A 12,502-nucleotide genomic window follows, 5' to 3' on the forward strand; every position below is an offset into this window, starting at 1 on the left:
CACTCATCCCCAGCCTCAGGTAACCAGCAGACCACACACACACACACACGCACGCACACACACACACACACATCCCCAGCCTCAGGTAACCAGCAGACCCCCCACATACACACACACACACACACGCACGCACGCACTCACACACACACACACACACATCCCCAGCCTCAGGTAACCAGCAGACCCCGCGCGCGCACACACACACACTCATCCCCAGCCTCAAGTAACCAGCAGACCACACACACACACACACGCGCGCACACGCACACACACACACAGAGCTCAGGGGGAGCAGCAAGCTCAAGGACTGACCCCCTCTCTCCCGCTCGCTGTGGGAACCACTCCCCTGCCCCCAGTACAGAAGTCCCCAGGCCCCTGCCAGAGCCGGTGCCAGCGGTGCCAGCGCTGAACTGGAAGGTGCTGGCCCAGCCCCCGCGCGCAGCGGTTCCGGCACAGGCACGTTAGCAGTTTGGCTTAGTGATGCTCAGTCCCCTCCTCCCAGCGTGCGCACAGGGCCCTGGTGCCCTGGTGGGTCTGAGAGCAGGATCCAGCCCTGTCACTCCTGCAGCACACGGGCAAGCTCTGTGCTGGGCGGTGGATGTAAACTGTAGTGCGAGGGCCCCGCTTGGGTGCGCCCGAGGCCCATTCCCAGAAAGCTCTGTGCCAGCCGTGTCATGGAGATGGGGGGAGGCCCGCAGGACTCAAGCAATGCCCCTTCCCGCTGCTTGTTCATGCAGCCTGGCCAGTGAATGCTGGCCCCCCTCTGCTGTAACCCCACTGCTCTTCTCTGGCTCCTTGTCCTCAGGGAAGAGCTCTAGGGCCGGCCTGTGTCTGCCCAGCAACACACAGCAGGGAGCTGAGGCTGGACTGTTTCCTTAGCATGCCAGCTCCAACCTGGAAACCACTCTGCTGTGCAGCCACCCCCTGTGCACAGCTGCACCCACCGCTACTTCCTCCGCCGTGGGGGCAGGACCTCCCGCAGGGCTTGTATGCCAGGCACAAGGCTCTTGCACTGCATAGCCATCCCTTCATGCCAGCGCACGCACGTGAGCAAACACGCTTGTAGCCAACGTTTCCTCGTCAAACAGAGACAAGTGCTGGCAGGCCTGTGGGTAGTTCTGCTGCTCCTGGGGAGACGCGGTGCCCAAGGGCGGCAGGAGGCCCAGCCGCGGTCCCAGCACATCCTGTGTGCAGCTGTTCTCTCCCATGGAAGGCACTGGTGGAAAAGGACCCCAGGGCCACGTTCTCTGGGGCTGCCGGACTGCAGCAGACAGCTCAAGGCCAGCAGGGTCCACTGGAGCCAGACCTCCTGCCCCACACAGGCGGGGTCCCTCCCCTGGCCCAGACCTGTGGGCGTCTTGCACATCGAGATGCCAGGCTGAGTGGTTTGCTCTTCGCCAGAGATGGCTGGGAAATCCCCACCCACAGCTGCTTGGACCCAGAGCACGGCCGCCGCCAGCAGCAAGGGGCTGGGCTCAGACCTACAGAACCTCTGCTGCTCCGCTTCATCAGCCCTGGGGCTTCTGTCTCCCCTGCTCAGACCTCCCCAGCCATGGGCAAGTGGTGTGGAGCCACGACCCAGTGGTGGGAGACACCCGAGTGAAAGGTGGTGTTCCAAGCCACCTCCTACGCTGTAGAGTCCCAGTGACAGCCCTGCTCCCGGGCCTGGCTCTGCCAGCTCAGCTAGCCGTTCCCGAGCCCTCCCCTCCACCCAATGGTGCATAGCCAGACCCCGCGCCCGTCAGAGCCCCTACCCCTCCCCAGCTCAGCTAGCCTTTCCCGAGCCCTCCCCTCCACCCGACGGTGCATAGCCAGACCCAGCGCCCGTCAGAGCCCCTGCCCCTCCCCAGCTCAGCTAGCCGTTCCCGAGCCCTCCCCTCCACCCGACGGTGCATAGCCAGACCCTGCGCCCGTCAGAGCCCCTGCCCCTCCCCAGCTCAGCTAGCCATTCCCGAGCCCTCCCCTCCACCCGACGGTGCATAGCCAGACCCCGCACCCGTCAGAGCCCCTACCCCTCCCCAGCTCAGCTAGCCGTTCCTGAGCCCTCCCCTCCCCTCCACCCGACGGTGCATAGCCAGACCCTGCGCCCGTCAGAGCCCCTACCCCTCCCCAGCTCAGCTAGCCGTTCCCGAGCCCTCCCCTCCACCCGACGGTGCATAGCCAGACCCTGCGCCCGTCAGAGCCCCTACCCCTCCCCAGCTCAGCTAGCCGTTCCCGAGCCCTCCCCTCCACCCGACGGTGCATAGCCAGACCCTGCGCCCGTCAGAGCCCCTACCCCTCCCCAGCTCAGCTAGCCGTTCCCGAGCCCTCCCCTCCCCTCCACCCGACGGTGCATAGCCAGACCCCGCACCCGTCAGAGCCCCTACCCCTCCCCAGCTCAGCTAGCCGTTCCCGAGCCCTCCCCTCCACCCGACGGTGCATAGCCAGACCCTGCGCCTGTCAGAGCCCCTACCCCTCCCCAGCTCAGCTAGCCGTTCCCGAGCCCTCCCCTCCACCCGACGGTGCATAGCCAGACCCTGCGCCCGTCAGAGCCCCTACCCGTCCCCAGCTCAGCTAGCCGTTCCCGAGCCCTCCCCTCCACTCCACCCGACGGTGCATAGCCAGACCCTGCGCCCATCAGAGCCCCTACCCCTCCCCAGCTCAGCTAGCCATTCCCGAGCCCTCCCCTCCACTCCACCCGACGGTGCATAGCCAGACCCTGCGCCCGTCAGAGCCCCTACCCCTCCCCAGCTCAGCTAGCCATTCCCGAGCCCTCCCCTCCACTCCACCCGACGGTGCATAGCCAGACCCTGCGCCCATCAGAGCCCCTACCCCTCCCCAGCTCAGCTAGCCGTTCCCGAGCCCTCCCCTCCACCCGACGGTGCATAGCCAGACCCTGCGCCCGTCAGAGCCCCTACCCCTCCCCAGCTCAGCTAGCCGTTCCCGAGCCCTCCCCTCCACCCGACGGTGCATAGCCAGACCCTGCGCCCGTCAGAGCCCCTACCCGTTCCCAGCTCAGCTAGCCGTTCCCGAGCCCTCCCCTCCACCCGACGGTGCATAGCCAGACCCCGCACCCGTCAGAGCCCCTACCCCTCCCCAGCTCAGCTAGCCGTTCCCGAGCCCTCCCCTCCCCTCCACCCGACGGTGCATAGCCAGACCCTGCGCCCGTCAGAGCCCCTACCCCTCCCCAGCTCAGCTAGCCGTTCCCGAGCCCTCCCCTCCACCCGACGGTGCATAGCCAGACCCTGCGCCCGTCAGAGCCCCTGCCCCTCCCCAGCTCAGCTAGCCATTCCCGAGCCCTCCCCTCCAGCCGACGGTGCATAGCCAGACCCTGCGCCCGTCAGAGCCCCTACCCCTCCCCAGCTCAGCTAGCCATTCCCGAGCCCTCCCCTCCCCTCCACCCGACGGTGCATAGCCAGACCCTGCGCCCGTCAGAGCCCCTACCCCTCCCCAGCTCAGCTAGCCGTTCCCGAGCCCTCCTCTCCACCCGACGGTGCATAGCCAGACCCTGTGCCCGTCAGAGCCCCTACCCCTCCCCAGCTCAGCTAGCCGTTCCCGAGCCCTCCCCTCCACCCGACGGTGCATAGCCAGACCCTGCGCCCGTCAGAGCCCCTACCCCTCCCCAGCTCAGCTAGCCGTTCCCGAGCCCTCCCCTCCACCCGACGGTGCATAGCCAGACCCTGCGCCCGTCAGAGCCCCTGCCCCTCCCCAGCTCAGCTAGCCATTCCCGAGCCCTCCCCTCCACCCGACGGTGCATAGCCAGACCCTGCGCCCGTCAGAGCCCCTACCCCTCCCCAGCTCAGCTAGCCGTTCCCGAGCCCTCCCCTCCCCTCCACCCGACGGTGCATAGCCAGACCCTGCGCCCGTCAGAGCCCCTACCCCTCCCCAGCTCAGCTAGCCATTCCCAAGCCCTCCCCTCCCCTCCACCCGACGGTGCATAGCCAGACCCTGCGCCCGTCAGAGCCCCTACCCCTCCCCAGCTCAGCTAGCCGTTCCCGAGCCCTCCCCTCCACCTGACGGTGCATAGCCAGACCCCGCGCCCATCAGCACCCCCGTACACGCCCCTGCTCCCTGCCCCTGCCGCAGCCAGCCAAGGACAGCAGTACGCAGGGGGGCGGGACTTGCCCTGCCTTGGTGCTGGGGCTGGGGCTGGGGCTGGCGCAGAGGCCAAGGTGAGCCAGCTCATCCCCTTATGAAATAGTCCCAGCGCAGCCTTTGGCCTTTGGCCTTTGGCCTCGCTGCCGTGGGAGCGGCTGGCGGCACGTCTCCTCTCACCTGCAGGCTGTGGCATCCCTCTGTGCCTGGTGGAAAGACATCCCCCCATTCCCCCCGCACACAGGGCTCTCCCTAGGGCCCTGCCGCTTGATCCATGGCCAGGGAGTAGCCACCAGCCAGGCCCAGCAGCTGGGCAGGGGCCGACTGCCTCCTGGCCCCAGCTTCCTGTTTGCCTTCTCCTCCCCCACACCTGCTGCACAGCTCACCCCGTCCCCTGCCTCTCTCTTCCCCGCCATGCGATGCTGCCCCCCAGCAACACAGCTCGCCCCCTGCTCACCAGCCACTCTGCCCTTCTGGAGCTGCTCACCCCCCAGGGGCTGGGTCTGCAGAGGGCCCCATTCACAGGACAGCCCTGGGATGGCTGGCGTGGGAGACACCCCTTCACTGTGCACTCACCTCCCGTCCCAGGGCAGCTCCAGAGGACATCAGCCCGTATGGGCCCCCAACCCTTTTTATCCGGGTGTGGGGAGGGGACAGCGGGACAATGGGGAGTCGCAGGGCAGCCCCTGAGTTACGGCCAGGTGCTCCCAGGCTGGGGAGGGGTCAGGGCAATGGGCGCTTATAGGGTGCTGGTGGCCAGCACAGCAGTGGGTGATGCCAGGGCCAGCTGGGGTTGCTGCTGCCAGACCCCACCCGTCTCACACACACTGCAGTGCAGGGCCCCTGGGCTGCCGCCCCATTCGCCCAACCTGAGCGACGGCTCTGTGGGGACCTGGCGCAGCAACACGATGGGCCCGGCTGCCCTGCCTGCTTCCCCAGTGCTACATGCGTGCAGCCAGCGTAGCTGAGCCTGCTGAGGGCACCCCCACAGGGTCACATGGGCTTGTGTTCAGCGCAGCCTCCCACGCGCCCCTGCTGTGGGCGCTGGAGTCCATATGCACAGGCCAGCGCAGCACCCACAGCCCCTATGGCAGTCCTAGGCTAAGTAATGCACCTAAGGTCACAAAGCAAGTCAGTAGCCAAGCAGGGAACTGAAACCAGATCTGAGCCTCAAGCCAGCACCCGAGCCTGGGCCACCCTTCTTCACCTCCCTGAAACCCAAGCACCTGGTGAGCCCGGCCTCCCAGGGCTTGTGCTACACAGGAGCTCAGGCTAGACATTTGTTGTTTTGCCTCAGCCACTGTAGCCTCTGGCCCTTCTTGTCTGGTTGCATTTACTCCTGCCCCACCCAGCTCTCCTCTGGCCAGACCCCAGCAGCAAAGTAAACTTAATCCACACTTCCTGTGCCTGGGGTAGGAGCACAGGAATTTAGGTGGCAGATTCCACAGGAGACCAAGGAGTTACGTGCCAAACTCAACGTGAGTCTGGGGTCTAACTCCCTTAGGAAATCTCACTGCTGCCTCCACCACAGCAAGGAGGCAGAAGGAGCAGAACATGAGAACAAGCCTGGAGGTTTTGCAGATATTCGCTGCCATCTGCGACTTCCAGCAGCTTCTCCGCTCCGGCCTCACCTCCTTTGCCTGCAGCGCTGCCTGGGCGTCAGGATCAGCACTGAGGGGGGCAAATAACCAACCTTCCCTGCAGGGCTTTGTCTGTGGCACAGCTCTCCACTATCGCAAGTAGCACAGGGACTCAGTCTGTAGCAGGTTAGCAGGACACCTGTAGCCAGGCTGGGGGCCCTGATGAATCCTGAGGACTCTGGGCCTGGGAGCTCTGCGGAGGCTCATGGATACACATTCAGATCCAATGGCCCTGTAACCACGTCTCCCTGCCCCCTTCTTTGGACACGCTCTCGCCTGCCCTGATGAGGAGCCCTGATGGCCATGCTGTGCATCTGTAGCTACAGAAAGGGAAAACTCTTCCCGTCTTGATCTGCTGAAAAAACCATAATAACATCCAGCTGCTCCAGGGCAGCCCCAAAGTGAGCCAAAGTGGTCCTCAGCTAGAGCCAGAAAGGGCACTGGAAGGACCAGTCTGGCAGAGGGCCAAGAGAGCAAAGGGGTCTGCCAGAATGGAGCCCCATGCAGGGTTGGACACCACCGCCTGAGCACCCCTCGCCTCCTTTGGCACGGGCACCTCACCCCGGCTGGGTCTTACTGCTCCAGGTCATAGTACCACTCGCTCCAGGTGTCCTTGCTACTGACCCTGGGGCAACTGTCCAGAAAGTGCTGAACCTCAACTAGCCACCTAGGCTGGGACGTGCACCCACAACCCTGGGGAAAATCTTGCTTCCCCTCACGCTCATGGCCACAGAGCATTTCCACCGCCAACCATCAACGTTCACAGGCAGCAAAGTGAGAAAAATGCGGCTTGAGAACAATGTGTTTGATTTAGGGAGATTTGGCGGTGGGTCTTTGCCACTTTGTGAATGAGTGGTTATAACTTATGAACTTTAACTTCTAGAAGATCAACATCTGCTGGCAGGAAACAATTATCCAACCAATCTCCCACTCCCACAGTGTGACTCCATAGTTTCCTGCAACTGAGAATATTTGCATGGCTAAATAGGGAAAACACTTCCAAAGCAAATCTCCCTGGAAGTAATAAAACTGAAAATTGAATTCTGCAAAGCCCAACCATAATTAAATGAGTTGTCAGCACAGCACATACCGAACTTTCCAGTGGCAAAGCCCACCGTCCTGATCATGCTAGCTTATCTCAGGACCTTTTGCTGTGATAATAGTTGCATAAAAGCATCAAAAGTCAATGTTTTCCCCTGATAAACGTAATTGCCATATCAACCCAAGAAAGGCAATTTCAGTTTTAACACTGGGTTGGGTAACTCTTATCTTTTAATCAAATTTTGTTACCAGTGCATGACTCCCCCTAAGCACACAGTGGGGAGTGATAAAATGTCCACAAGAGTTTTCAGCACAATTGATATCTGCAGGTATCAGCCCGCTGGCATAAGAACCCCTCCCAGCTAAGAGGCCCTAGGAACAGGAATAGCTCGCAGCTCACAAGCCAGCACTACCCCCTCTAGCACAACAGCCCGTTGGGGGGTCCAACTCTCCATTGCCTTTCCACTTGCAGGGGTAGGGAGAGGGATGCAAATCTTGCAAAGGGAGCTGGGGCCGGGGGCCTGTAAATCAGCTGAACCATTGTCCTTTCCCGCTGCCCCAAAGTGTCCTGCCGCAGTTTCTGCTCACAGGGGGTTGCACTTTGTGCTGGCGGAGTTCTCGCAAACAAGGAAACAAGCTCGAGGCAGTTCCAGTGTGCAGCCGAAAGTACCCAGTCTGGGCTAGTTTCAGGCCAGGCGTAGCTGCACAGTGCACAGGGGACAATGAGGGAAGGGAAGTGATACTATCCCGGAGGCCAGCCACCCGGTGAAACTGGGAGTCCACCTGCCCAGGGTGCTGCAGGTGAGCAGGGCGGAGGCCCAGGGTGTATCAAAAGCAGCTCTGTGTGAGCTCAGCCTAGCAGGAAAGGGCTGCGCGCTCTGTGACTGACGGAGGCAGACAGGCAGGGGAGGTGTTTGGGTTCCCAGCTGCAGGTGTGAGGGAATCAGTTACTAATTCGGGCGCAGGCAGGGAACTGACCGACAGGCGTTAGATCTTGGGGCTGAAGGTTGGACTGAGAGCTGCCTGGTGACAGTTTCAATCAGCTTTAACTAGCATCGAGCGAGACACTGGGGAGCCCTCGCTGCTGGCTCCTGGGAGCCCTAATTCCCTAGGCGGCATGACATGCCCTGCCTCAGGGCAGAGGGGTGTAGGGCAGGCTAGCCCTGGGGAAGCAGGGGGCTGTCCCCCCCACCAGGGAGGAGCAGGCTTTCCCTCCAGCTGTGGGGCTAAGGGCAGGCAAAAGCCAGATGTAGGGGTAGGGGAGGCCAAGTGCCCAGCATTATTATGGGGCTGGGTTCTGGCACAGCTCTTCCTAGGACAGCAGCAGCAAAGGGCAAAGCTGGGAGGGTACGAGTAGAGGTAAGCTTAGGGGTAGGCTTCCTACGCGGGATCTTGGAGACCCGACTGCTCAATAGCACCACTGAGGGAAAAAGAGCTGTTCTCAGATCCATGCCGGAGCAAGGGCTGGAACCGATGAGAGCAATTTACAATGCAGTGCTCGGATGCAACAGGCCAGCCAGACTATCTGACAGGCACGCCCCAAATGAAGTCATGGTCTGCACCCATCTCCTCCCACTGTCTGCCTGCTAAGCGATGGTCTTCCAAAGGGAAGGCCCTGCGCCTGGCTGGCAGGGCACGTGCCTGCGCTAAGGCGGTGGCGGCATGCCCATTGCTGTCCAGGGGAGATGGCATTGGGGTCGCCCTGCCGGGAGCTTCCTGGGGATCCAAGCAGTCATTGCAGAGGAAGACAACAGCCCCCACTCTTCCTGTCCAGCCACTTGTCCCCTCTTCCCCGCCCTGCTCACCATCACACTCCAGCTACCCCAGCCTCTAATGCAAGTTGTGTCTGCCTGCGGGAGCTGCAGGCCCCCTCGGGTGCTGGGCTGCACCTGGTCGTGGGCGGCTTATCGGTTTGCTTCCTGACAGAAAGCAGAGGGCGTGAAACCCTTTGGGCTGTGGAGTGTGTGATGTCAGGTCACCCCTTTCCAGCAGGTGGGTGCCTGGGTGGGCTCTGGGTGGTCAGGCCTAGCCGGGGGACTTCAAGCCCATGGTGTGTGGGGAGGGCGGGGGGCCGTTTTTCCTTGGAGCTTGTCTTTGCCGGGAGAGGAGGGGAGGAGAGGGGAGGGGACACTTGTTCCCAGAACCAGGCCGTGGGTTATCTGGCAGGGGCATATTCCTGCCATACCCCCCTGACCTTCTGTAGCCCAGGCCCTGTTGGGGGCGGGGGACCTCCTCCGCACCCCACAGGGAGGCCCAAGTGCCCTGGCTCAGCTGCTGCTGCCGTGGGGCCGTGCAGTGCCCCCTCGCCTGCCCTGGCCGGTGGAGGTGGGAAGTGGAGTGTGTCGGCCACTGGGGCAGCTCCTGGCTCTCCCGCTGACTTCTTCCAGCCCCTGTGGGGCGACGACGAGGTGGGGGACCCCATTCCCAGGGGCTACACTAGGGTCACTGGGGAAACAAGGGGAAGTCTATGGGGCTGTGGAGAGGCCCCCCAACCGTGCTGCTCCCCTTGCCAGGAACAGGAGACGCTGTTTCTTCGGTGGGGGGACTCCAGGCAGCCATGGGAGTGGGTACCTGGGGCCATGGGAGAGCTCCATCTGCTTTCTCTTCTCTGGGGAGGGAACACACCCCAATCCCAGGTGTGCCTGCTTACAGCTCGCTGGGCTGGGCTGGGCTGGGCTCCACCCCAGGGCAGAGGGCAACCCCCATGGATCCAGTCCTGGACCTCAGAGCCCAAGTGCCTTAGGCTGGTCAGATGCCCCCTTATTGGCTCCTCACGTAACATCCACCCGGAGCAGAGGGACAGCCAACGCCTTGGCCCAGCTGGCACCTAGGGGACCGCTGACGGCAGCAACAGCTCCCTGCATGGTTTCCTCTCCGCTTCCTCCTGCGAGCGGCTGCCACAGCGCAGCCCCCTGGGCTGGGCCCTGCAGCCCGCCAGCGGGCAAAGTCTGAGTCCTTGTTCATAGCTGAGCACTCGTGTCAGTTGCCTGGTGACAGCGTCTGACTACAGCACACTAGCTCCGAATCTGGGGGGAGAAAAGAAGTATCTGCCCCAGCCCTTCTGCCTGGCCTGCACAGCGCAGTGTGAGTGTGAGTGTGAGTGTGAGTGATCCCACCGATGCTGGGGGCACCATGTTCTGCAAACAGCTCCAGGAGGCTGCAGCTCCGGCGCCCAGGCATTCATCCTGGTGGCCCAGGCCTGGAAAGTGCCAAGGACCTCCAGGAGCAAAGGGTGCTGAGCCACTCACAGGAGGCACTGGCCCATCAAGGGTGCTGAGGCCCTTCACACCCACTCACCAGGACGCTACATTGAGCTGAGCCTCAGGTAAGTCTACACTGGTGCTTTACAGAGGAGTAACTTCCCAGCTCTGGGTGTGAAAAACACCCCTGAGAGCAGCAAGTTCCCGTGCTGAAAAGCGTCAGTGTGAGCCAGGCTGCAGCGCTGGGAGCCGCTCGTGGAGCTGTTCGCCGCCCCTTTGCAGAGGAAAACAAACCCTCTGCCAATGGAAACAGAGAAAGCACTTGGGCTGAGTGAAAACATGGGCAGAGCACAGTGTTTTCCCAGCACTCCTGCCGTGGCCACGCTGCCCAGTCAAAGCGCTGCCACGGCTGGGCTACGAACTTTGAAGTATAAACAAAGCGAAAGCAATGGGCAGGATCGGGCCCTGCCTGTCCTGAGCTATCAATGGCCAGGCAGCAGGATTGAAATGCTAGTTTGACTTGTTCAGTTACATTTTTCAAGCAAATGCTTCCTCAGCCGTGTAACATTTTCTCCCAGTTCCCTGGGGTTTGAAAACTGCACAGAGCAGGTGGGCGGAGGGCAGGGGAGAAAATTGGAGATGAAAGTGCCACTGCCCTGTGAGACCTGGAATAAATCTCTGAAACCATTCAAGTGAAAAGCTGGACCCACTGAAGCCAATGGGGCCTGCAGGCTTTCGCCCTGGGGTCCCCTGTTCCCTGTCTCACCGAGAAGGGGTCAGAATTTTTCATTTTCCTTGTGGAAAATTTTTGCTTTTCAATGGAAAAATGAAAAGGTTTGGACCAAAACCAAGTAATTTTACAATTTTTATCTGAATTATTGATTATTGGCTGAAAAAACTTAGGTTTGGGGGGTTTGTTGTTTTTTTTCTTTTAAATTAAAAAAATTAAATATTTAGAGGGGAAAAAAACCCACTCTGCAAAAGTTTTCATTTAGTCAAAGCTCCACTTTTCTGTTGGAAACACAGGTTAGCTGGAAGATTTCCAGGCAGTCTTTGAGGTTATGTCTTTAATTCACGTGACGCTGACAGACCTGGGTTGTCAGCAGAAAGGATTGAACCTGCAACACTCTCCCTAGAAGGTGGTCACCGGGCCTCTGGGAGTTACACGTATTTTTGTTAAACACTTGGAGAGTCACTATCATTTTCCCCCACAGTAACATTCAGGTTGCATAAATGTCCTAATTCTTTATCCTTGGGCCTGTTCACTTGACACCATCTTTAAGCCCACGATCTCAAACTACTCCTCAGACATCAAAATGCCACAGAGCTGTTTTTGCACTTTCAAGATGCCTAGAATTGTCAGCCTTCCAGGACCCTTCTGGATTCTCCAGGAGTTCCAGATTACTCTTCAGTTAGAGATGATGTCCTTTGATGAAACCCTGGATGCATGTAGTAGCCCGGAGGGCTGTGTCTGCCGGCCTTCATGCCAGCCCTGTACTGGAAAGTCTGAATTTAGCCAGACTCTTACCACCTTCTTCATATGATTCATTTATTTAAATGGGCTCCTCAAATTTGCAGCTGAGTTAGATTTGTAGCCAGCTGCTCCAAACCCTGCTCTGTGCCCAGTCCTAGGAACAGCTCAGCAGTAAATTGCCTTCACTCCCACCTCGCTCACTTGAACCTATTTTACAAATTACCTTCTGCAGTGCTGCCCACCACTTACACACTCACCCTGGCCAAGGAACCATGCACAGGTGTGGGCTGAGATTTGGAGATTTGGCTGCACAATTGTCGTGGATGCTGTGGAAAGCTCAGCCGTGCAGCCCCACTCCTTTCTCCACTGTCTCACTACAACGCTCTCACCTAGAAAGTGTTTCGAAAGGCTCTGCCCACATCTGCGACTCTGACTTCATGCCCTCAGCTGTACCCAGTGAGGGCTAGGGGAGATACACTGCCACCATGCACAGCATGTGCCAGAGGGGCACCAGCCACCATACCAGCGTGTGGCTTAACGCTGACTTTACTCAGAGCAGTGCAAAACAAGAGCTGTGGGCCCCTTCCCAACCCACCCTCTGCCTCCAAACGTTCCGTGAAATATGCAAAAGCAAAACTTACAAACTCTGGGATGAAGAGGAGATCGGGGAACGTGGCCAGGACTGAGAAGCCGGATGGCAAGGAGACTGCAGCAGCCGTGGATGACATCTTTGCCCCGTTAGCTGTACCACCTAAGGCAGACTGGTTCCTGCAACGGTAAGTGGAAGGGCCTTTGAACTGCTGCCTCCACCTCCCAGACAGGCGAGTTCCTGACTGATCGGATGGATGAATGCTACCTGCCTGGAGGGACGGAGCTAACAGAGGTGTGGCCAGCTAATCTAACAGACTTGCCCATTGTGGTTTGCCTACCCCAGGAGGAGAGGGTAGAGGTGGGTTATAGTTTAATTTTCCTGTAGCAATGGACATATGTATTTGATCTCCTGGGCCAGGCAGGTCATGGTAGAGATCCAGAGTTGGCTGGAATCAGACGCTCCAGCACAGAACTCAAAGAAT

General features: G+C 60.2%; 1 protein-coding gene across 1 annotated transcript in view; it reads right to left on the reverse strand.

Moving 5' to 3' along the window:
• MAL (mal, T cell differentiation protein (MAL blood group)) overlaps positions 1-12,272 on the reverse strand; it is a 22,746-nt gene extending 10,474 nt beyond the window's left edge. The window contains exon 1 of the mRNA XM_074989187.1: positions 12,071-12,272. Within this exon, the coding sequence (XP_074845288.1) occupies positions 12,071-12,157 (87 nt within the window). The 5' untranslated portion in view covers positions 12,158-12,272. The remainder of the gene's footprint in view (positions 1-12,070) is intronic.
• Between the last annotated feature and the right edge of the window lie 230 nt (positions 12,273-12,502).

This window comes from Carettochelys insculpta, chromosome 3, assembly GCF_033958435.1.
Source record: "Carettochelys insculpta isolate YL-2023 chromosome 3, ASM3395843v1, whole genome shotgun sequence".
NCBI classification, from domain to species: Eukaryota; Metazoa; Chordata; order Testudines; family Carettochelyidae; genus Carettochelys; species Carettochelys insculpta.